At 37.9% G+C, this 24,524-nt stretch overlaps 1 protein-coding gene and 1 long non-coding RNA gene across 2 annotated transcripts in view; both read left to right on the plus strand.

Annotated features, from left to right (window-relative positions):
• Window positions 1–14,669, plus strand: part of LOC134745663 (uncharacterized) — a 141,236-nt gene extending 126,567 nt beyond the window's left edge. Inside the window, exon 2 of the long non-coding RNA XR_010128196.1 lies at window positions 14,507–14,669. This is a non-coding gene — a long non-coding RNA (uncharacterized LOC134745663). The remainder of the gene's footprint in view (window positions 1–14,506) is intronic.
• On the plus strand, window positions 6,860–8,591 carry LOC134745575 (uncharacterized). The gene is made up of 2 exons (XM_063679648.1): window positions 6,860–7,070; window positions 8,062–8,591. Exons 1-2 carry the CDS (start codon window positions 6,884–6,886, stop codon window positions 8,589–8,591), a joined length of 717 nt encoding a protein of 238 aa, XP_063535718.1. The 5' UTR covers window positions 6,860–6,883.
• Window positions 14,670–24,524: the final 9,855 nt, after the last annotated feature.

A 24,524-nucleotide genomic window follows, 5' to 3' on the forward strand; every position in this document is an offset into this window, starting at 1 on the left:
AATCTGTGTAAGAATATCCTATAATAATTATTTATTAGTTGCCTGTTGTAAAAAGTACAGTCAGCGATAAAAGCTTATATCAAACATGAAATAAAATTAAAATATATAACTTAATGTTATAAATACAAAATATGTAGGCCTGTGAGTTAAAAATTGTACGTTTTTTTACACTCGAGTATCTTTACACAAACTTCGTATTGCTAAACGTATTTATTGAACAAACATTATAAATAAAATATTATTCTTGCATTAATTGTGTGAACTATGTCCATGTCCATGGACAAAGTTCTCAGAAATATCTACACAACTCTTATTCAAACGGATAAAATATTATATAGGTATGTATTATTAGTACGTTTTGCAAGAAATACTCTCAGCATATGGAATAAAGTGCATTCCTACCACAGCCCACTGTTATACCTACTTCTCTACTACTACCCAAATAGTCCACCTGACTATGACTTCCACATGGACGTATGCTCTTTTGGTTTCATAAACTAATAATTATTTGTACATGAACAAATGGCAGCGGCGTCTTTGAGCGTTCGCCGCGATTAGCGACGTGGGACTTATCAAGGTTCAATAGAGCTAGAGTTAAACCAAGAAAAGACTGTAGAGATTTTGGCAGCACACGCAGTGAAGGTGTTATTTGAAAAGTCTAACTTCTATGAGATTATGACGTATAAATCACAATCTGTCGTTTAGAGCTCAACGAGGGAGAGGAGTGTTAGGGTCGGCAACGCGCATGTAACTCCTCTGGAATTGCAGGCGTACATAGGCTACGGAGACTGCTTAACATCAGGCGGGCCGTATGCTTGTTTGCCACCGACTTAGTATATAAAAAAAAACACTGGCACTGCGTGTGCTGTCAAAATCTCTGCACTTTTCTAGGTTTAACTCTATTAAAATTGAAATTATAATAAATATACCGGGTGTTTCCTGTAACAGGAGCATTAAATTAAGCTGTAGGCTATACTCCTCAAACTGACCAACATTTGTTCAGCAACTTTTAAAAACAATTTGTGTTTTGACTTTCATTACACTTTAAAGTTTATTCTAAGACGCAATGTATTGCAAAATTTGTTATGTTTAAAGGGTAACAAGAAACGTCAAACAAACAGATGACAGCGTACATTGAAAATAATATTTAATTAGTATGAAAAAGGTATAATCTAAAAAAGAAATAATTTTAAAAAGTTGCTGAACAAATGTTGGTCAGTTTGAGGCGTACAGCCTCCAGTTTAATTTATTGCTCCTGATACAGGAAACACCGTGTATATAAATAATTTTATAGGACATCCTGGAAATTAAATAAGCCCCGCAATAAGCTCAAGAAGGCTAGTGTTGTAAGTACGTACTCAGACGACGATACATTAACGATATACAAATAGGTACTTAAAAATATAGAAAACATGACTGAGGAACAAACATCTGACCCCTAGTGTAATTTAATTCTATAGCGTGACGAGCGTTCGCGTTTGCGTTATGTCTATTTCTGTATCGAATTTTGATCAGCGCGCCAAGCGGGATGTTTTGGAAACTCAAAATCCCATACAAAATGACACCTGACGCAAACGCGTACATCACGTCACGCTTTCAAATGAAATTTACACTTACTGTGCTCAAAAATGGACATAAAACATAACCTTCCTTCAACAGTCGGTTAACAAAAACAAAACGAAACATTACTGACAATCAGAAAGGTATCTCTAGGCGTAGTTTCTTAACTCTACGTGCATTGACGTGTGGGCGGACCTTTATATCTGCACGTTATTATTATAAAGTATGTAATTGGCCTTAATTATGTATAATGAAATCTAATGCATTTTACGTCAGGGTTGCATTGTATACTATGAAATTAATAGTTGTCCTAAATATTTCAATAAAGCTTTACAGATCTGTAGGGACATTTACCGAGGTCTCACTGTTTGAGAAAATAGGTCACAAAGTCGTAATATGTGATGTTTTCAATCAAAAAGTACCACATTGTACCATAAGGACGAAATTGGATTGTATCTTTATACGAACGACTTGTCAGAGCTGCGTCCTTATGGGAAGCGACAATGTGGTACCTTTTGATTGAAAACGACACATATATATAATAGAATGACGTCAAAATACCCCAGCATTGTAACTTGGTACAGAAGTTCCAAATGTTCTCTGGAAGATATAACTTTTTAGCTATGACCGCCTGTTGTTTTTCTATTCTTCAGGGCCAGATATGATAAGCACACAAATAAAATGACCTTACTGGTATTCGAACCGGGGGCCTCCTGCTTAGTAGGCCGGGTCAGTATTGTCACTAGGCTAGTACCCGTACCATGAGTCACTGACAGTGTCAAAACTGACATACACGCTATCGAGAACGTAATTTACTTCCTATACATCTCGCTCGCACTAATGTGAGTACGAGCGAAATGCATAGAAAGTAACTTACGTTCTCGATAGCGTTTATGTCAGTGCCAAACTCGTGGTAGCCACACCTGTGTATGTGTGTTAGGCCGTATGATGATTGAAGGAACTAAGAAATAAGGTGTCATAATTAATAAATGTCATAAATAGTTAAAGTGCAACATTATAACTATTGCTACCAGACAAGGATAAACCGAGAGCTAGAGATATTGAATAACGCTTCATAGATAGTTTATTCGTATTTACAGTGTTGAGTGTCTTTTGAACGATGCACTGTGTGCATAGATTACCTCGTATAGATATCGCTTTACAATAATCGCGGTCATTAAAAAAATAACGATCCAATTCAAATGATCCAGTCACGAGTACCTAGCCGCCGCCCCAAAGTGTAAAAAAGGGACCCTATTACTAAAACTCCGCTGTCTGTCTGTCTGCCTGTCTGTCTGTCTGTCTGCCTGCCTGCCTGTCTGCCTGTCTGTCCGTCTGTTACTAGGCTGTATCTCATGAACCGTGATAGCTAGACAGTTGAAATTTTCACAGATGATGTATTTCTGTTGCCGCTATAACAACAAATACTAAAACCAGAATAAAAAAAATACTTGAGTTGGGCTCCCATACAACAAACGTGATTTTTTTGCCTAGCAACGAAAACTAGTACCAGATTAAGATATATGAATTTGAAATCATTTATTTCATGTAACCGTGACACATACATTTTGTTAGTAAAAAACAGTTTCAAAAGGGTTAGTATACCTAAGCCTAATAACAATTATACCTATACCTAAACCTACACACTTAACCTACAAGTTACCACTGTATGGTGCCCATTGGGGAATGTAGCCCCGCACAGTGTAATGTTACTTGAATTTTACCATGTCAAGTTTTTTGTCACTTCAGCTTGTTCTTGTTGTTTTAAAATGACAGCTGCCTGTCTATTACCTGTGACGTTTTCAATCAAAAGGTACCACATTGTCGCTTACCATAAGGACGAAATTGGATTGTATCTTTACACGAACAACTTGTCAGAGCGTCCTTATGGGAAGCGACAATGTGGTACCTTTTGATTGAAAACGACACACCTTTTCACGCTTAAACTGCTGAACTGGTTTAAATGAAATTTAGTGTAGAGATTGTTTGAGAACCGAAGAAACTATCCTATGTTAGTTTTTAATAATCGTCATCATCTGACGCCGACAAAGTCGCGGGAAGAAGCTAGTATTCTTGCATCTAGTAAGTAGTGATCTGCGAATGTGTAACTCATCTCATCAGAGCTCTCATGTACAATGTTAACTAATACGACAGGCACTTAGCTAGTGAACTAAAGGCATGATTGTTCTTAATGTTTGTTGCAAAATGCGATACAATGAAGTGCCAACCTAAGATTTGACGGTGAAGGGACAGACTGTGACGGGTTAAACGTCATAATAGGCTAGATGAAAAATTTTCATCAATGGCATCAATCGATCAGGTTTATTTTCAAATCAAATGTCTATATGGGACCCATTAAAGCAATACAAAAGTCAGAAATGATGGTCAAAGTCCGACAGTCGTACTTCACTCGCGAAACGCTCCTAACAAAACGATAAGTAAACGTGACGTCAAGGTCACTGAGAGCCCATTTTGAATGAAAACAAGAAAATTGCGTTTTCGTCGGTGAAATATTGCGTTTATGTATATAGTTGTCATACAGTACACATAGTTTTTTGGATAAAATGTAAGCAATCGAAAAAGTAAGGATACCATACTTTTTTACTTTTTGGAAGTTAAAAAATTACTTAAATTTGAAACTTCCAAGTCCTGTTTTATTGTATTATTTCCATATCTTATTTGAATATCTATATTATTGTTATAAATTGCTGATTTCCTATCTATGTTACTAGATTTTGTTTAAAATTCAACATGTGTCATTATTCTTTTTATGGCGTATCTATGTATACAGGCACAGGGTGGCTAAAAAATAAGTGCATTCCCGTTGCCAGGGAGGTTTTAGGATTATACTGAGCAACTTTTACTATCGGACCAACCATGAAATCAAGAAAAAAATTTTTACCCTACCATAGAAAATGGACCAGCCAAAATGTGTGAAACAGCCAAATTTTCGAGATTTCGGGGTTGGTCCCATAATATAAGTTGCTCAGTATAATCCCAAAACCTCCCTGGTAACGGGAATGCACTTATTTTTTAGCCACCGTGTATAAAGTTAAACCAAGACAAGTTTGCAACGATTTTGATACCACACGGAGTGCAAGTGCTATTCTGTGCCTCCAGTGTAAAAGGGTTAAACTCAAAAAATTACATTTTTCAGTAAGTTTTTGTTTTTAGTTTAGATAATTTAGGTTGCTGATGAAGGGCCGTCAGTCTTCTGTATTTACTTAGACTGCTGGTACATACCTGCAGATACTTCTTCTTCTTTTCTTCTGTTGCTGACATATTGATATTGAGATTATCTGAAAAGAGAAAGAATATTACGTGAAATATTGACACACAACTTATAATTAATTAAAAATTGGACGTCAATGTACTGCACGTTTTTTTATACACGATATTTTTTGAAAGTCCATTAATTTCAAGGGCGCATTCCTGAGCTTAAATTAAGTAACTTTCTCAAAGAAACTGGTATTCTAATGAATTCCATTTTGGAGATAATCAATTATTGATTTTTATCTGATAAGGCGCTTTGCTTTGCTTTAGGGCCTGTTTACATATTTATTAGTGTTAAGTATAAGTTTATACATTTGCTACTAAACGCAAGTATTATTTCGGACGATCGATATTATTCGGTATTCGAAATGTCATTGAGATGTCATAGTTTTCAATTGTTTGGTAGATTTAAATATAATGTCCGTGTTACAATTACAACAGTCATTAAATTATATTTTACGAAAAAAAAAATTATCTATGGCATTCAATTACCCGAAGTTAACGGAGTTTTAAAACCTGCCAAGTGCGAGTCGGACTCGCGCACCGAGGGTTCCGTACATTACACAATTTAAACAATGTACTTTTTATGTGAAACGTGAGTGAAAGGTAAATTGCGGTTTACGATTAATGACGTATTAAAAAAAACTACTTATTAGATCTCGTTCAAACCAATTTTCGGTGGAAGTTTGCATGGTAATGTACATCATATGTTTTTTCAGTTTTATCATTCTCTTATTTTAGAAGTTAGAGATTTTTACCACTTTGGAAGTGTCTCTCGCGCAAACTATTCAGTTTAGAAAAAAATGATATTAGAAACCTCAATATCATTTTTGAAGATCTATCCATAGATACGTATGATGGGTTTGATGAAAGAATGTTTTTTGAGTTTCAGTTCCAAGTATGGGGAACCCCCAAAATTTATTGTTTTTTGTTTCTATTTTTGTGTGAAAATCTTAATGCGGTTCACAGAATACAATACATCTACTTACCAAGTTTCAACAGATAAGAGAGGTTTTTATAGTTCTTATAGTTTCAGAGAAAAGTGGCTGTGACATACGGACGGACAGACAGACAGACATGACGAATCTATAAGGGTTCGGTTTTATGCCATTTGGCTACGGAACCCTAAAAAACACCGTGTAGAATAGCGTCTTAACTGATAAATAATGGCACATTCATTGTGCATCAGAACCGTTCACACGGCTTTTGTACTGCAAAAAATCGTACATTGTTTATACGTTTATGGCGGGCGCTTATCACACTGCCGTCGCATTTCGTTGCGAAGTGCGAACACAAAATAACTAATAGTGCGACGACGGTACGAATGGTGCGATTTCGTATCTTCGTCCGATCCGAACCGAAGCTGCGCGTTTATGAACAAAAATCCAGTGATGCCACGAGTATTCGGCAACTATTCGTAATTCGGCGTATACGGCTACTTTCCCGAATATTCGGAATTCGGCCGAATGTTGCCTACTATTCGGCCCAATACCGAATATCTGTCACACTTACCTTAAAGAAAAAACAACACAATAAAATGCGCTTTGGCAGAGAAAAGGGCCGAATATTCGGTATTCGGCCAAAACCACTAGGTATTCGTAGCATCTCTACTATGGAGCTCGATGTGGCATACCTATACATGATAATACTATTACTTATTCTGTGCCCACCATACTCTGCGGCCTGCGGCGCGTACTGCATCTCCGTCCGAAAGCGCGAATCGACGTGCGATTCGCACCGCACTTTTGCACGGAGAGGCCGAGCCAATGTGTTAGGTATGTATACCATGCGGTTATTGTTTACAGTACAAAGTTAAAAATCGCAGCATTGGATGTCGCTCCGAGAGTCCGAAATGCGGAGCCGTGTGATAAGCGCCTAAACGAATACAGTTTGCTTGCAGTGGCGCGTAGTATTATAGTATAGCTCTGTTTCATTCACACGGCACGAAGTCATACGTTTTTTATCGAATAGCAACCGAACAAGCGTCTAGTAACCGAGCGTCTTTTGGAGGGATCGCACGTTTTGTTTATAATTTCGTGGTTATTTCAAAATGGTTGACGAATCTTCTATAGATAACGAATTATTAATTAATTTAGTGAAACTAAAGCCCGTTTTGTGGGATAAAACTACCGAACTTTATAAAAATCGTGTCGCAACTCAAGCTGGTTGGAAGGAAATTATGAAAGCATTCGATCCAACTTACGAGACAAAGGAAGAAAAAACTAGACAAGCTTTCGGTATGTATCTTTTGTTGATTAATAATTGTTTAATAGCTTCACTTAGTTCTCAGTTTTACTTAGTTCTAAATATATTCGGTTATGTATTATTACTATAGAAAAGCAACACTCAACAATGAAAATGTCACCATCGCAACCTGTACCACGCGACCAACACGTCGTAAGCGCCATAGAAATTGATGGCGCTTACGCGTTTAGGTCGCGAGATTAACGCTCCGATTCTATGGTTTGTTGTCAAAACGACAGCAACTCATGGCGCTAAATACTAGTTCTCTGTGTCGGTTCTATACGTAGTACTTATAGTAATAATAGTTCAATGGTTTTTGCCATGGGACAGATCCATCACTTGTTAATAAATATGTAGCAAGTAGATCTTACACTGATCGCCTGAACTTTTCGGACTGACAAATTGTTTTTTTTAATATTGGAGGATTTGCCTCATCTTCTAAATGGTGTCCATCATGTTGACAACGGAGGTTTTTTTAATGGTTGAATTACACTCTTTTCCGTACAAATAGCTTTCCAATAATACACAATACTTTACTTTATTGTACTTTATTTTTACAACTCTTAGGCCTCATTCGCACGAGCGCTTTTTCAACGCACTTTAAAAAAGCGCTTGAATCCGTCCGCACGCTAAATTCAATTTAACGACCAACGCTTAAAGTCGAAAATCTAACAAGGCTTGATAAAAAGCGCCACCGCCATTGTTTGAATAAATACACATGTATTGATGTATCCATTTGTGTCATTCAAATGAACTCTTGCGAATGAGCTTGCTTGGACACTTGCACCATTCACTAACCCGGGGTTAACCGGTAACACCTGGCGTTACCATGGTTACCAGTTAAATTAGACACTGGGTTAACGGTTTAACCGGTTAACCCCGGTTTAGTGGGATAGTCCAAGTAGCGCTTAAACGTCTTGGCACCCTGATAGTTGCCTTACGGTGCTAAGTATAACTTACCATTACCATGTTTGTCTTTTACAGCTAAACTAATTATTCAGAGGTGGACTTACATAAGAGATAGTTATAATCGATCATATAAAAAGATTCAAGATCAGAAGAGGTCAGGAATTGCCAAAACAACGAAGCCCTATGTTTACAGTAAACAGTTAACCTTTCTGCAGAAAGTAATACAACCCAATCAGACAATAACCAATGTTATTACCGAAAATAGCACAGAAACCGAATACCAGAATAATTCTGAAGCAAACGAAATATCTGAAACAAATTCTACCGAGACACTCGACATCAAGCCGACTATATTGTCCAATCCAATTCCTAATCGTATACCTAAAAGACATGTGAATGATGTCAGTCCCGTATATGCTAAGGTGATGAAAATGGATTGTTATTCAAATAATGAACCTAGAACAATGAATCGTCATCTTTCTTTTTTTAATGGGATATTACCAGCATTAGATAAGTTTGACGAAGACGAAGTCCTTGAATTCCAAATGGGTGTACTGCAATTATTGAAAAAAATTAAAAACTGTCGCCAAAATCGTGAGTCATAGTCTATCATCAATTCACAGAGGATATGATACCAAGGAATACCAAAATAATAATATACAATAAGCTATAAATACTTTCAGTACAAACTGGAGTACAACAGCTCTGATCTTGAAATCCTGCCTCTGTTGAATCCTCCTATTCTAAAGATATACCGATATTGATTGTGATGATACTGATGATTTTTAATACGAATTTAGACCTAATAAGGCTCACTCAAACATTAATAAAACTTATACAATATCTACCAGTGTATTTTTATTTGTATACTCACCTTAAATCGATGGCTATTTTCATTTCAATTCCGCATACTCGTATTTGTTTCGGTAATCAAACATCAAGCATTTATTCAGCAAATACGCCACAGGGGCACTTTATACATGTCAATTTTTACAAACAATAAAATTAACCCAAAATTACAAAAAAAAAACAATTACATAAATATAAATGTCAAATTACACAAAAAAAAACTAATAAAAAATATACAAACAACAGAAGTACTAAAATTGTTTAGAGATGTAAAAGTCTCTAGGTGTCAGAGATAAAATGTATATAATAATAAAAAAGATCATCAAATTATCCAGAGATGTAAAGGGTCTCCCAGACTTGAATTGTTATATAATTAATAAAAAGACAAGATATTAAATCAGACAAACAGACAAGAACCGAATGAAGTGCCTCACGTCTCACGTTAATGCCACTCAAAAGTAAAGTTACATAGGTAAAATGAAGCCCGTGTAAACTTAAACAGACCGGTCTCCACAAACAGCACCCGTAATATTGAACTTTCTAGTCGATTTAATAAATTATCAAAACTTAAGATATCCTTAATTGAAAAACATTGTTTCTAAGTTTACCGTATAACTTTTTAAATGCTTTACGCACTGATTCCTCATTTAATAGGATTTAAGTACACAAAACCTGTTTTGTCCTTGGAGGATACAACCAAACGGAGCTCGGAGTTAGGCGTTCCCCTCTGTCGAAACTCTATGACCAATGTATGGACTGACGATTATCTGACATGGCTATTTTTACGTTACGTTCCCCTCCCCCGCAAAACGCAGGCAGCACTGTTTTGTAGAGAAAATTACAGACAAGGCAGACAAGGTTGGTTATATCCTCCAAGGTTTTGTCGGCTTCGAGACCGTTGTCGCCATCGATACCAATATTAGTGCAATCAAGCGTAGAATGCATCACTGACGGCTGCTCACTGTGACAACTGCGTGAAAACTGTGGCTTTTCGTTTTACTTTACAATTTATAACACACGAATGAAAATTGACTACTGTACGTTTAAAATCGAATATGTAGAAACGTGCAGGGCAATGCTGTATGCATGAACCCAGCCTAAAGTCCACACACCATCATCATCATCATCATGTCAGCCGATAGACGTCCACTGCTGGACATAGGCCTCCCCCAAGGCTCGCCACTCCGACCGACCCCCCCCCCCCTCTCTTTCCGTGGGTGTCGTAAGATGCGACTTAAGGAAATCCGGTGGATGGGCAGCAGCGTCCTCCGAGAACTACCTCTATCAAACTGCGGTCGCCAACCCGCCTGCCAAGCGTGGCGACTACGGCAATCCCCCCCAAGGGGTAAAAAAAAAATGCAGACACAAGCCCACACACATTGCAACAAAATGCATGCGGTTTGCCGATTACAGAATTACTTGTACAGGTGTCGAAAAATAACTGCCGAAACTTTAGCCGCGCCCAAACTGTATTTTCGATATTGTCCAACCGACGTTTCGGTTTCGGCATAAAACTATGCTTCGACCGAATGTTCTGTTTCGGACAGAATTAGAGCAAAACCTTCAGTTACAGCGGTTTCGGCGAAAGTTCCGGTTTCGGTCTAGCAGTAGTTATGCAAGCGTCTCGATTTAAACAATGCCTATAAGATGTCACAGCGATACAATACTGATCATACTGATGCTCTGTCAAAAGACACTGACGTTTTTGGTTAAAAAAATGTCACTTGACACAGACAGATCAGTATCGTATCGCTGTGAAATCTTATAAGCATTGTTATAATCGGGCCGAAGGTCTCAGTAAACCACAAAGGTGTAGCACTACTAAACTCTTACCATTAACTGCCATTAATTAAGCATTAAGTCTCGAATAGTGCCTAATTGATCATGACCCGGCTTAATTGGCTGCAGTGGCTCACGAACTCACAAACTGTGCTAAATCTGTTAGTTAGTGCACAAGTGAGTTAACGACAATGGACCAGGAAAGACCTAAGGGGGTAACTGCACAAAAGATCCCTATGGGTCGAAGTGTATCCGCAAGGGCCCCCGAAATTATAAGATAACATAAGACCTGGAGCGCGGGTCAAGGCCCCTTTCTTGCTGGCGGCGCCCCACTTCCCTAAGAAATGTTTTTGCCTCTGCGCACCAACAACCGGACGTCTCTGGGCGTTTTCTAAAATAAATCTTGAAAACCTGATTCTCACAGATCCTGGTGTTTTTAGGTTCTTTCAACTCAGAATCACTAGCATATTCAATCCTAACGATAAAAATAATGTCCCAAAAATGTGTATGAAAATTGTACATTTCACTACGTCACGCTAATACAAATGAAAAAATAAAACACACTAAAACGTGACGTAATGGAATGGACATTTTGAGACATCTTCTTTTAATGGCAGGATGGAGAATGCTGTCGATTTTGAGTAGAATGAACGCAAGCGATTTCGGGGTTGGTCCCATAGTAAAAGTTGCTCAGTATGACCACGTATGACCTATATATTCACCCCGTAAATTACTTTACACTTTATTGTACAAAAAAAAATACAAAACAGGAAAATGTGTGTTACATCATTAGATTATAATTTTAATAAGCTATAATTCAATCAATTGTGTTGTTGTGTTGTTGTGTTGTTGTTGTTGTTATAATTGAATCAATTCGTCTTGTTATTGATTAGTTGGATTTCAACATTTTAAGATCCCAGATTACGTATAACTTTATTGTATTTTAAGGTTAAGTCTAGTTATGACAAGTTATCAGCCTCCACTTTGATATAATATAAGTGTGCCCTTCACAAGCCGCGGTAGATCTTTTGTTAGATCCGATACCAACCTGTGCGGGAGCATTCCGGCCGCGATCTTGATTATGGCGTACGGTCTGCAAACAGGTAGATTTTTCAGCGAAATTTATATTGGTACATTTGAAATAAAAAAATATTATAGGACAATCATACACCAATAGACCTAGCCTCATAGTAAGCTCAATAAGGCTAGTGTTGTGGGCACTAGACGATGATATATTTAACACTTACTTACTTACTGCTGTGGCGCGACGACCCGAAGTAGATCTTGGCCTCCGACACCAAAGAGCGCCATGCTACTCCCGCATGTATATATTTAACAGATAATATTTTATTTTATTTATTTGGAAAGCAAACAGAAATAAGTGAGCAGGAGATGAGTTTACAAATACACATTAAGGACATTCACTTATTTCCTTAACAGCTCTCACTAAAACATGTAATATAAATATACTACACTTAAACTACTCTTAGGGTACTAAATACTTTTTTCTAATTTACTAACACTAGGTGCTAAGCTGCTAAGCTCATCAAACAGAATTATGATTACTAAGGAAGAAAGAGACAAAGTAAAGAAAAAATAAATATGTATAGATATCTACTTAAATACATAGACAACATCCATAACTCAGGAACTAATATCTGTGATGGACACACAAATAAATTTCCGTACTAGGATTTGAATATAGGATTAGAATCTAGAATATCAGTCTTGGTCCACGTTGTTCCGAATTGGTGGCTAAAGAAATAAAGAACTCAATTTAATTTTATGGCTCCTCTACACGATGGCCCAGCGCTGGACCAGCGAGAAGGCCATGCGATGGTTAAGAGCACGCACTATTTAAAGGGCCACGTGTACGTACGCACCATCGCTGGCCCACTACCTTTGATGGGTGGACGAAAAACCGACACCGCGCATGGCCATCCCATATCCGACACCACTACCCTCTCTACACGCTGGCCTATCATAGTGGGCCAATATGATGGCCCATCGTGTAGAGGGGCATTTTCTAAAATAAATATTGAAGACCTGATTCTTTCAAATCTGGACATTCTTGGGCTCATTCTAATCAAAATCGACTGCATTCTCCATCCTGCCATTAAAACAAGATGTCCCAAAATGTCCATTCCATTACGTCACGTTTTAGTGTGATTTTCTTTTTCATTTATATGTGCGTGACGTAGTGGAATGTAAATTTTTCATGCAAATTTTTGGGACATGTTTTTTATCATCAAGATTGAATATGCTAGTGATTCTGAGTTGAAAGAACCCAGAAACACTAGGATCTGTGAGAATCAGGTTTTCAATATTTATTTTAGAAAACGCCCAGAGGAGCCATTAAACGAATGAACAGTGTCAACTGATCATATAAAATTTTCTGTCATTTTTATCTGTATGACATCAAAGTTGGTGTAGCCATGTAGAGTTGTTTGTTGAAACGCAAGAGATTCTGTAGGTACGTAATAAAATGCGTTTACGCCCGTTTGTCTGTCTGTACATTGCTGGAGCCGCATGCCTTTCCGGATTCTATCGCCGAGCAAATCTCAGAAACTTTGTTACCTAGAACAAAGTGTAACTCAGCGCTAAGGACACGTCACTGCCCAAGCGGAGCGACTTTTACCCTTAAAGCGTTTTCACATTCTGCGAGATTAAATTATAGATTAAAGAAGTAAAGATTAAAAGCGCCTTTTTATATTTATTTATTCATTGTTTAAATGTTTTTTTTTAAAGAACCTAGAACTAAAAAAGGACTTGATGCCTTAGGCCATTCTTGCAGCTGTAATAATTATCCGGCATCCGGTATCGGATCGGACAATGTAAAAACGCTCTTAATAAAACCTATTACATTGCATTATCTATAAATTGTACATTTCAAACATAGACACACAGAATCATACTATCTTTGTCTTACAATAGTACTAGCACCCAAAAGAAAAGGATGAACTATATATTTGTTACTTCTTTTATAGTAGAGCTAATATCACGTAAAATTCACCTGATACGTGTATTAATTCGACTATACCAAAATCATCATCATATATCAGCCCTTTGCCACCCATTGCCGAGCTTAGGCCTCTCTTCTAATACGCCACTTGTCCCGGTCCTGAGCTAATATCATCCGGAAGTGATCCGCAATCTTGCGAATGTCATCCACCCACAACGAGCCAATGGACACCTGGGGGCCGATTTTTTAATTTCGACCGCTCTATTTCGTTAAATAATATCCCCACTACTAAGCATTTGAATTCTACTAATAGAATTGAAGACGAGTGGCCAATACCACTAGATATCCAATTTCTGTCGCTGGTATTTCAAACATTAGCATTTCGCCTTTTTCCACCGATTTTCGAGTGACGAAATGGAGCGATCGAAATTCAAAAATCGCCTCCAGACGCTTTTGTGAACCCACCGCTAACGCTAACGGTGTGGCCACAGATCTCAGCTGACCACATCAATTTCAGGCGGGGCCATAAAACGCACCCGTTTGGGAGGCTTGTTACTGCTGTTCCTAGTTGGTAACCCGTTTTTATGGCTTCATGTGTGGCTGTGTAAGGCGCCAGTGAATGTGTTCATTACAGGTGGGAATATAGTTGTATGTGACTATGGTGAATACCGAATAAGTACGCGTTGCGTTTTGTCGTTGGTGGCCTAGCGGTAAAGTGCTGTACTTTCAAAAGAAAAGAATAGATTTTGACTTTTACGGCAGTAATGTCGTGCTGTTGCAGTGGTAATGCTAATGCCGACTGCATTTTTGCAGAAAACGTCAAATTTTATATAAATTTATCGATAAAATTACCTTTTTGACGTCTCCTGCAGCAATGCATGACTGCATGCATTATTGCAGCGCGACATTACTGCTTTTTTTATGATATAGGAGGCAAACGAGCAGACGGATCACCTGATGGTAAGCGATTACCGCCGCCCATGGACACCCGCAACACCAGAGGGGTTGTAAGTGCGTTGCCGGCCTTTAAGATGGGAGTACGCTCTTTTCTTGAAGGTTTGAAGGTCGTATCGGTCCGGAAATACCGCAGGCAGGGTGCTTGGTTTTTGACATTTGCGGCAGCAATGCTGCGGCAGTAATGCTGTTGTATTTAATCTGAATCCAAACGGCACCTTTAATTTGAAAGCCGCCACTGCCAGTAACCAGTACCATCGCTCAAAATACCCACCGATTTACCGAACAACTATCACTCACTTGCTATGCTAATCTAACAATAACTTGCCTATAAAATTACATAGTTATGCAAATCTAGATTGTTACATTAAAGCCTAGGTATCCTAATTTGGTAAAGCCGGTAGGAGCAATTAGCACGACAATTAATAGCCTGTGTTAAGACAAGGCCGTTTAGTAGTTTACTTTATACAACGTGTGCCTGGTTCGCCTTATAAACTGACTGACTTTTAAGTCTGATTTAGAATATAATAATAATGTCAGCCTATATACGTCCCATTGCTGGGCACAGGCCTCCTTTCATGCGCGAGAGGGCTAAGGCTATAGTCCCCAAGCTAGCCCAATGCGGATTGGGGACTTCACATACACTTTTGAATTTCTTCGCAGATGTGTGCAGGTTTCCTCGCGATGTTTTCCTTCACCGAAACGCTAGTGGTAAATATCAAATGATATTTCGTACATAAGTTCCAAAAAACTCATTGGTACTAGCCAGGATTTGAACCCGCGACCTCCGGATTGAAAGTCGGACGTCATATATCCAATCGGCCACCACCGCTTACTATATTAGTGTTTTTGTTAAGAGAAACCTAAATAAAATGTAGTCTATTTATTGAATATTTGCAAGTTTTATTCAAGGGTAAATAACATGAATAAAATCACTCAAAAACTAACTATTTTTGCAAGGAAAATTTTGAAACAAAAGTTTAAAAGAGTAATAAATTACGCAAATATGTGTAATCAGTGTAATTTAAAGGGCTCCCTGCGGTTTTCATCGATTTTTGACAAGTTTTGAGCCGCTATTTCTACATTTGCACTACAGATAGAATAATAAGACAAACGGCTATCGGTTCTTTAATCTTTTATCTCCGTTCTTGTCTGCCGGATTTAGAAAGAAATGAATACTCATTCTTTATGATTTTTTAAACATTGTCTAAAAGAACACTTTTTTCGTAACTCGATAGCTGTGAAGAATCTTACATTATATGAAATCTACATATATTTGGGTTCGTCTTTGACGTCTCTAAAAACTGGTCAGAGATTTAAATTTTAAACTAATCAACACAAAAGTTATGGCCAGAAAACCAGTTTTTTTGCCTAAAATTGTTCAACTTTGATGCCAAATATCTCGAAACCAATGAACTTTGAAGTAAATATGGGATACTATATTGCTTAAAGCCGTTGCTGTTAATATGATAAGCTACAGAAAATATTAGAAAGCTAAGGGATTCAGATCGAAGGTCATTGGGGCCACGGAGCCCCTTAATTTTAATTAATTTTCAGTTGTGTACCAGTCTTTAACCTACATACCATAGCAATATAATATGAGTATGAAATAGATGTGATGTAGCTAAGGGATTATATGAAAAGTATATTTTCAGGGTAATTGAGACAATAAAAAATTTAGATAAAACCCGCGCGCTGCGATATCTTCCGTCACAAGTTTCGGGTGGCGCGCCACTTTATTTTTCTTTCTTTCTTTCCTGGCTTTACGCCTTAAAAGCATGATGGAGAAATCACTCTGCACATTGGAGCTCACGATGTATGTATAATCTTATCTTTTGTACTCTAATTTCAAAACACGAAGCTTAGTTAAATAAATATCAAAAGCAGAGTACTTCATTACGGCTTTTACATAAATAAAACGGTTTAGGCTATCTAGCAAAGAGGTTTTATCTTACAATATTGAAAGCATTCCGACCACAATCAGACGGCTTTTTAAAGGAAGCATAGACGTAAATAACTTGTTTAAGGTTTGGCTTATTTTAGTGACGAAACAATTGTGCCATTTTCAACCAAAGGGGTATTATACTTAGGTATTGTCGGTTGCCAATAAGGCGCTATTTCCATGTTGTTACAATTTGAAATCAACCTTATCGACAACCGACAATGTGGTACTTTTAGGTTGAAAACGTCACAATTATTTAACAATTGAAGGGGCCCACTGACTATTAGTCCGCCGGACGATATCGGCCTGTCAGTTTGACCAAAAATTTGACAGTTCCGAACAACTGACAGGCCGATATCGTCCGGCGGACTGATAGTCAGTGGGCCCCTTTAATACGTATCTGTGAATTGTGTGATAATTACACATATAAACGCCCTTTGTTCGGGCATTGTAATCTTTTTAATATGAGGGTATGCTGTTTCGGAGCAAATTCGGAGGTATATTCAACACCTCTGACTGTCAATCACTGCGGCTCGGGCGCGGCCTGCAACGCATGTTCCTCTGTGTGTTAATATTTCCAAAATTAGGTATTTCGGTGGTGTTTGCAAACAATCAGTTTACAAGGCGTGTGTGACGACCTCTCAAGGCCCTGGAAGTGCTAGCTAGCTGAAGAAGGACCAGGATCCCCGAAAATCATCGGCGTGTGCTCAAGGTTAGTGGCTATCCCATATTGGAACCTAGGACCAGCTGAGTTATCGAAGGGTCCATAAATACGTGAACACCCTTACTAGGATTCGAACCACTACCTAACTACAGGTCTACAGGTACTAAGAGGCCGTTTACATACATCAAAAAAGGCCCCGATCAATTGAAAACATAGATAGATAGTTAAATAGATAAACCATTTATTCGCTTGCCACAATACACACATATAGACAAAAAATAGAAACAATAACATATACCAAAATATTCTGAAACAAGAAACATCTTTTTTGAAATCGGTAAAAATATGAACAAACAATTTTAGGCTTCTTTGTGTGGCTAAAGTAGTTTTAAGCTAACTTTTCACTTTGAACAAATTGAGGGAATAAATGCCATATTTTTACAGAAATTTAACCTTAATGATGACATAGCCACACTTTGTCATTGCAAATGCAATGCAGAGTAAGCTTGGTCGTAGCGATAGGGGAGTTGGTAATAGAGACGCCTGCCCAGACTGTGGCAAAGAGGAGTTTGTTCCCGTTCAGTCAGTAGCGGTAGCATTGGTAACCGTTGAAAAAAAGAAACAAGCGCTTTTGTTTAACAGATTAGGGTGTGGGTGTAAGGCGTAAAGATCATTTGAGAAAATTCATACTATAGTTTGGTCCGCCTCTAGTAGCCCCACGCACAGCCTACTATGTATTACAAAAGCTTGATTAGCTCCTTGTCCATAATTCTGTTCGTGTCAGCAGTATCGCTTGTATCAGTGTTGCCTGATACAGGTTCTGCACAATGCGGAATTGTTTCTCATTCAAATTCATTTGTTTATTTAAGATTGATTTGGAGCTGATTCAAACTGCAGAGCTGATAGTGGGACCAAGATCTCTGCATGACATTTGCAATAACAAAGTGCGGAATATCATTATTACTGTAAAATTTATATGAAAGTATGCCGTTTATAATGACACACCCTCAATATGATCCATTCAAGTAAAAGTTAGCTTAGACTTTATGCAGTCTTCTTGGGCATAAGTGGCTGCTGAAACCATTAAAATTAGGTATATAATTAGTTAAGATTTTTTTTTTACCTTTTCTAAACCTAGATGGTGCTAGTGTACCATAATCTACCTATTCACTATTATAGTCGCTGTAAGAAGTCAATACGTAGCTAAAAGTCAAAATTGACTTTTTAGCTGCGTTAGACTATAGAAACAAACAAATTAATACAACACTACGTACATAAATGTCGATCATAATAAAAGGCTTGCTAATTTAGCCATGCGTTTGCGCTGCACAAAATGAAGGGCATTGCTCGCATGCGGATCAATGCTCTGACTCACTCACTGTCGCAAAATAAGTATGTCTGTCTGTGTGTCTGTTTGCTTCTACTGATAGCATTTTTTCTTTTATCCAAATACCAATTTATAAAAAAATAAAAACTGATTTTGTTTGTATTCAGGGTAATTCGTTTTTTTTGTAACTATGTATCTTTTTTTCTTGACATTCTCAGTTTCGTAACGAAAATTAACCATATTAAAATGCAAAATATAGCTAATTTTCGTAACGTCATTTGAGGCAGCATTGCACCCCAGCCTAAAGGAAAAAACGGAACCTTTATAGGATCACTCGTGCGTCTGTCTGTCTGTCTGGCCGTCTGTCACAGCCTATTTTCTCCGAAACTACTGGACCAATTAAGATCACAGGAAAACCTATTAGAAATGTGCAGTCAAGCGTGAGTCGGACTTAATTACTTAGTTTTTGATCCGACCCCTACGGGTTTTTTTTAAGACATGTCACTCATGTTTCGTATAAAAAATAAATTGTTTAAATTGTGTAATATACGTAACCCTTGGAACGCGAGTCCGACTCGCACTTGGCCGGTTTTTTAAATTTAATAGTTAAATTTAATATATGAAATAAAACTATGAAAACGGATTATATCGCGTATATTGAATTTATAATACATCCCGACGTTTCGAACCCTTTACAGCGTTCGTGGTCAACGGGTGACTGAGGAAAAATTACAAAGTGCAAAAATACCCACATACTAAAATAATGAACAATCATAGACTACAAACTTTAAGGCTGGTTGTACATGCAAAATCGGTTCACTTACTTACTTGAAAATAATTGTAGTGTATAACTAGCCTTATGAACCGATTTTGCATGTACAACCAGCCTTAAAGTTTGTAGTCTATGATTGTTCATTATTTTAGTATGTGGGTATTTTTGCACTTTGTAATTTTTCCTCAGTCACCCGTTGACCACGAACGCTGTAATGGGTTCGAAACGTCGGGATGTATTATAAATTCAATATACGCGATATAATCCGTTTTCATAGTTTTATTTCATGAGTAACTATCGCGGTAACCGAAGACAATATTAAATTTAGTTAAAAAAATAACTGTGAAGTACTGCCCATAAGGAAGTTGTTTCTCGCATAAACGTATGGCGTAGTGCGTAGTACTTAACAGTTAAAAACAAACTATATTAGGTAAAATGCGTAATTTGCTGCTGCTGCAACTTGCCTACATGTATGCCACATTACGTTATGTGGTTTATTTCAATTTAAATCAAGTGTGTATGTAAATGTATACCTATTATGTGCATACCGCGATAAACGGGAAAATCCCTGGTATAACGAGCACAACAAGAAACAAGGGACAAATAAATCAGCAATTAGCATGGAATTAAAACAAAATTATGTAAAAATACGCAAGTAAGTATAACGAGTTAGCACTGATTGACTAGCACGTTTTTATTTCGCGGATTAGAAAAGTAATATTTTTGTTTTAATTAATATATATAATATATTTCCGCAAAGTAACGTCTGATTATATAAGTTAGCTCAGCATGGTTTATTTATTTATTTATTTAATCTTTATTGCACAAAAGAAAATACAAATGTACAAAAGGCGGACTTAATGCTACAAGGCTTACATAATATACCACTTTGATATCGCAGAATGGCACTCTAATAGGTAATTAGATAATTGTCTTTATATAAGCATTCAGAAACTTCCTGTCTCGCACAGCTAAACTGATAATGAATGTCCGCGGTAATTTCGGACCGATACGACTTTCAAACCTTTAAGAAAAGAGGGTACTCCCATAAACATTGCACTTACAACCCATCTGGTGTTGGAGGTGTCCGTGGGCGACGGTAATTGCTAACCATCAGGTGTTTCGTCTGCTCGTTTGCCTCCTATTCTCCTATATCATAAAAAAACTTGAAGTTTTACAGACCCTTCTTTTATCACCTACGAATATTGTTGCGTACGCAACCTTTTATTTGTATAATGCAGTAGCTAAACGCAGCCGTCGGGCTCGGTTAGTATGCGGAGGCTTTTTTAAAGCACCAATAGGAGCGCTCCACATAACTTGTATCGCGGCCAATTAGAGGCACCTAAATTTAAACTACCTTTTTACTATTCAAATTTCGCTTAATCACTTTCGCATCAGCCTCCATACTATAACCACCTTGTAACGTAACCAGCACCTTTTTATTTATCGTCGAGACCTGCACGGCGGCTACAAATATCAAACACCACAATCAAGCTGTATTTTAGAGCTGAATAGCGAGAGTGACGGCCGTGGAGCCCGTGGACTTGCTAAATATAACAGCAAAAAATATCCTTGCAAAAGCAGGCAAAACCGCGGGATCAACTAACTTACCAACTATAATGAGTCAGTCATATGAGAGGATCATCGGGCCGTCGCAAAGATGCGATTCACGCGCGCCAATGGACGGAGAAGTGCAAGTAATGGACTGCGTTGGGTACACTCGTATTTAGTTTAGGCAATTTTGATAATAAAACTTCCGAGACACAGGCATATTAAATATATCATCATTTGATAATAAATACTGAAAACGATGGTAGTTTCTCACCTATCATAGCAGTCGCAGGTTTCACACGGCGCGCCATATCTTTTGTCCCAATACTCCCAATTTCTAATTTCCTGGCTTTACGCCCTTCTCTTAAGTCATATGTTGCTTTGAGTGAATATCGCTTTGGGACAAGGACCTGACACTCTTTGATAAAGATAGTCTTATTGCGATTCCTATAAGAGGAAAGAGAAAATAGTGCCATGCTTTGTCTTTATCACCGTCCGGGCATTTTTTCATGGTCGGGTTATGGCATCATAGCAAGGAGGCGATGGCGAAATACCGAAATTTATAAGAGTGAAAGAGAAAAAGGATTATGCTGCCATACATGAATATGTCTTTCTCTTACCCCTGGTCGCTCGGTTTAATGTCTATAACTACTTGTATATATTATGTCCATGCTTTGGGATCTTTAATTACATGTATTGCTACATATAAATAAGTACCTATGGCCCAAAAAGACCGGGCCATATTTAATTATATCTTTAATACAAGTAAAAATGTGTTAATGAGTGTACTTTGCGTACCAAATAAGAGCAAGTGGTAAATGTAAATGCAAAATGGGCAAGGGTTACTTGCACTTTAGTGCATCAAGAATTTATAAAAGGCATTTAGCTGAGATGCACTTCATGATGACGCGAATCAATTATTACATACATTGTATGCAACTCAATAGTAAACAAATTTTTGGACCCGGGTATGTCCTTAAACTACGTCCAAAAGAGAGGTATGGGCACTGTGAATGACATCTCGCTTTGTGTGGTAGGGCACAGGACAGCGGATGTCATTCCAGATCTAGAGCAGAGCCCAACTGGGGAGGTACCTCCACCTTACAGAAAACCGCAGCCAAATAACACTAGACCCTACTAATAGTGCTGTGTTCCTGCCGGTGAGTAAGGTTGCCAGAGCTCGAGGGAGAGGAGTGTTAGGGTCGGCAACGCGCATGTAACTCCTCTGGAGTTGCAGGCGTACATAGGCTACGGAGACTGCTTAACATCAGGCGGGCCGTATGCTTGTTTGCCACCGACGTAGTATAAAAAAAAATTATAAGTGAGAGGAATTAATAAGATAATCTTAGAATGGTAGTTTACCTGAAATTTTGCGCGTAATTGTTATGCAATTAAAAATGCACATACATATTATGTAAATAGGTTTATTAAATTGTATAATATTCCGAAAAAATTAAGTAGGTATTGCATAGAATGTTAAAAAAACTGTCTGCAACATCCATCAAGATAAGATATAAGAATCATCATGATTCTTAAATGCTATATTGTGGCATGAACACTCTTCCGATACTTTCTCAAGCGGGCCGTATGCTTGTTGACCACCTACATATGTCGTTTAAAACACTGTTTTCTTGCTGATGTCAAATAAGCTACCAATATATAGTAAGTAAAAACCATCTGACTTCAATCAAATAATTTTGGCAACGCCACAACTTACTTTACCAAAATACCTATAAAAAATGTACCTCTAGACTTATATTGACCGGGATATAGACCGTGATTACCTTTTGTATTATTTGTGAGCTCCCGATATTTCGACGCAGTTACATGCATCATGTTCACGGGTGGGATATAAGTCTAGTGGAACTAACCGTGAATCATTCAAAACTCTAAAATGTAAGTACCTCGTTAAAATAGCGTCCAATTTTCAATAGCAGGTAAAATAATGTAGATAGGAGTTTGAGTAGGTTATTTCGAAATGTCACAGTATAAATAACTTGTATTAATAAGGAGCAGTCAATGTCAGTTTACAAAGTCTTTAAGTGGTAAGTTATTGTGGAACGTGGACAGATAACCGATTAGCGGAGGGTTAGCATGGTGAGAATGTATTTAGAGTAATCTCTTGTCTGGTTTTGTGTACGAAAATAAAAATAACTAATAAATTAGCCCAACATGCATAACAACCGATAATGAAATTCGATAACTCTGTGCTGGAATGGAATGTAAATAGGGCAATAGAGAATACTTAGAGCCGTATTCGAACAATGCTTATAAGATGTCACAGCGATACGATACCTAATCTAAATATCAAAAGTGACGTTTTTGGTTGAAGAAATGTCACTTTTGACACTGACAGATCTGCATATTGTAAGCATTGGTCGTATACGGCCGTTAGTTTACTCACTTCAGGCGGGTGTCGTACCCACGGACCGAAGTTTGTCCGAAGGCCTGAGAGGTATGCGCAACGCATTTCCCCTGTATAAAAAAAAAAAAAGGAGTTGTATTTATTACAACTGACATTCGGAATTTCGCAAGTGCGAAGTAGGGAATGTATCTGTTACACGACGTTGACAGAGAATAAATGGCTCCAATACTACTTGCACGCTAGAAAACAATTTGTAGAAGCGTAGAAGTAACCCAAATTGATTCTGAAAATTTATACAGTAATGTTGTAATGTCGTATCGTAATCAGGCCTACGGAACTCTCCGCGAGAGCTCGGATTTATACCTACGACTCGCTTCCCGCCGGCGCGACTCAATCTAGCCAGTTGATAGCCACACGCGCTCACGCACGCTTGTTGAATAAATAAGTGGTATGGATTTTTTTTAGGAAGTGTTAAGGTCGTTTTTATCAGTCATTAACATCATCATTATCCCACGCAGGCGAAGTCGCGGACAGATGCTACTATAGGTACAGTAAACGTCCATGCTAGAACGATGCATTTATTATCACCGTGTTTAACTGTTTACCCGCTTACACGTGTCACTAGTGCTGGGATTAACGTGTAAACATATACATATAGGTAAACATAGTAGTAATAAATATACATCGAACTAGAATAACTTTAGAAGTCGGAGTAGAGATCACAAAACCGGCCAAGTGCGAGTTGGACTTGCGCACGAAGGGTTCCGTACTATTACGCAAAAAACGGAAAAAATCACGTTTGCTCTATGAGAGCCCCACTTAAATAGTTATTTTATTCGGTTTTTAGTATTTGTTATAACGGCAACAGAAATACATTGTCAGTGAAAATTTCAATTGTCTAGCTATCACGATTCATGAGATACAGACTGATGACAGACGGACAGACAGACTGACGGACGGACAGACAGACTGACGGACGGACAGCGGAGTCTTAGTAATAGGGTCCTGTTTTTACCCTTTGGGTACGGAACCCTAAAAATGTCCCCACGAATGAGGGCTATCGTTTTTTTGCTCACCAGTTGGCGCCTCTGTTGATGGTGGTCCAAAAGACTAAAGAACAGCTGTCAGTCATTGAAGTGACAAGTGACATTTGACATTTCGAACTATGGAAAAGACCACCATCTACACTAGCGCCCCTAGCGGCGAATTCATACGCGTTAGCCCTCATTGTGCCGCAAGCTACTCAACTGTAGTTACTGACATATACATTTTTATTTTAGTTAATCAAAACTTTTCAATCACAACAGAAACACATTCACTTTTCATTTTATAGTGAAAGTTAGTCTGTTGTAGTTTTTTTAGAGAGCCACTAT

Source organism: Cydia strobilella, chromosome 11, assembly GCF_947568885.1.
Source record: "Cydia strobilella chromosome 11, ilCydStro3.1, whole genome shotgun sequence".
NCBI lineage: Eukaryota > Metazoa > Arthropoda > Insecta > Lepidoptera > Tortricidae > Cydia > Cydia strobilella.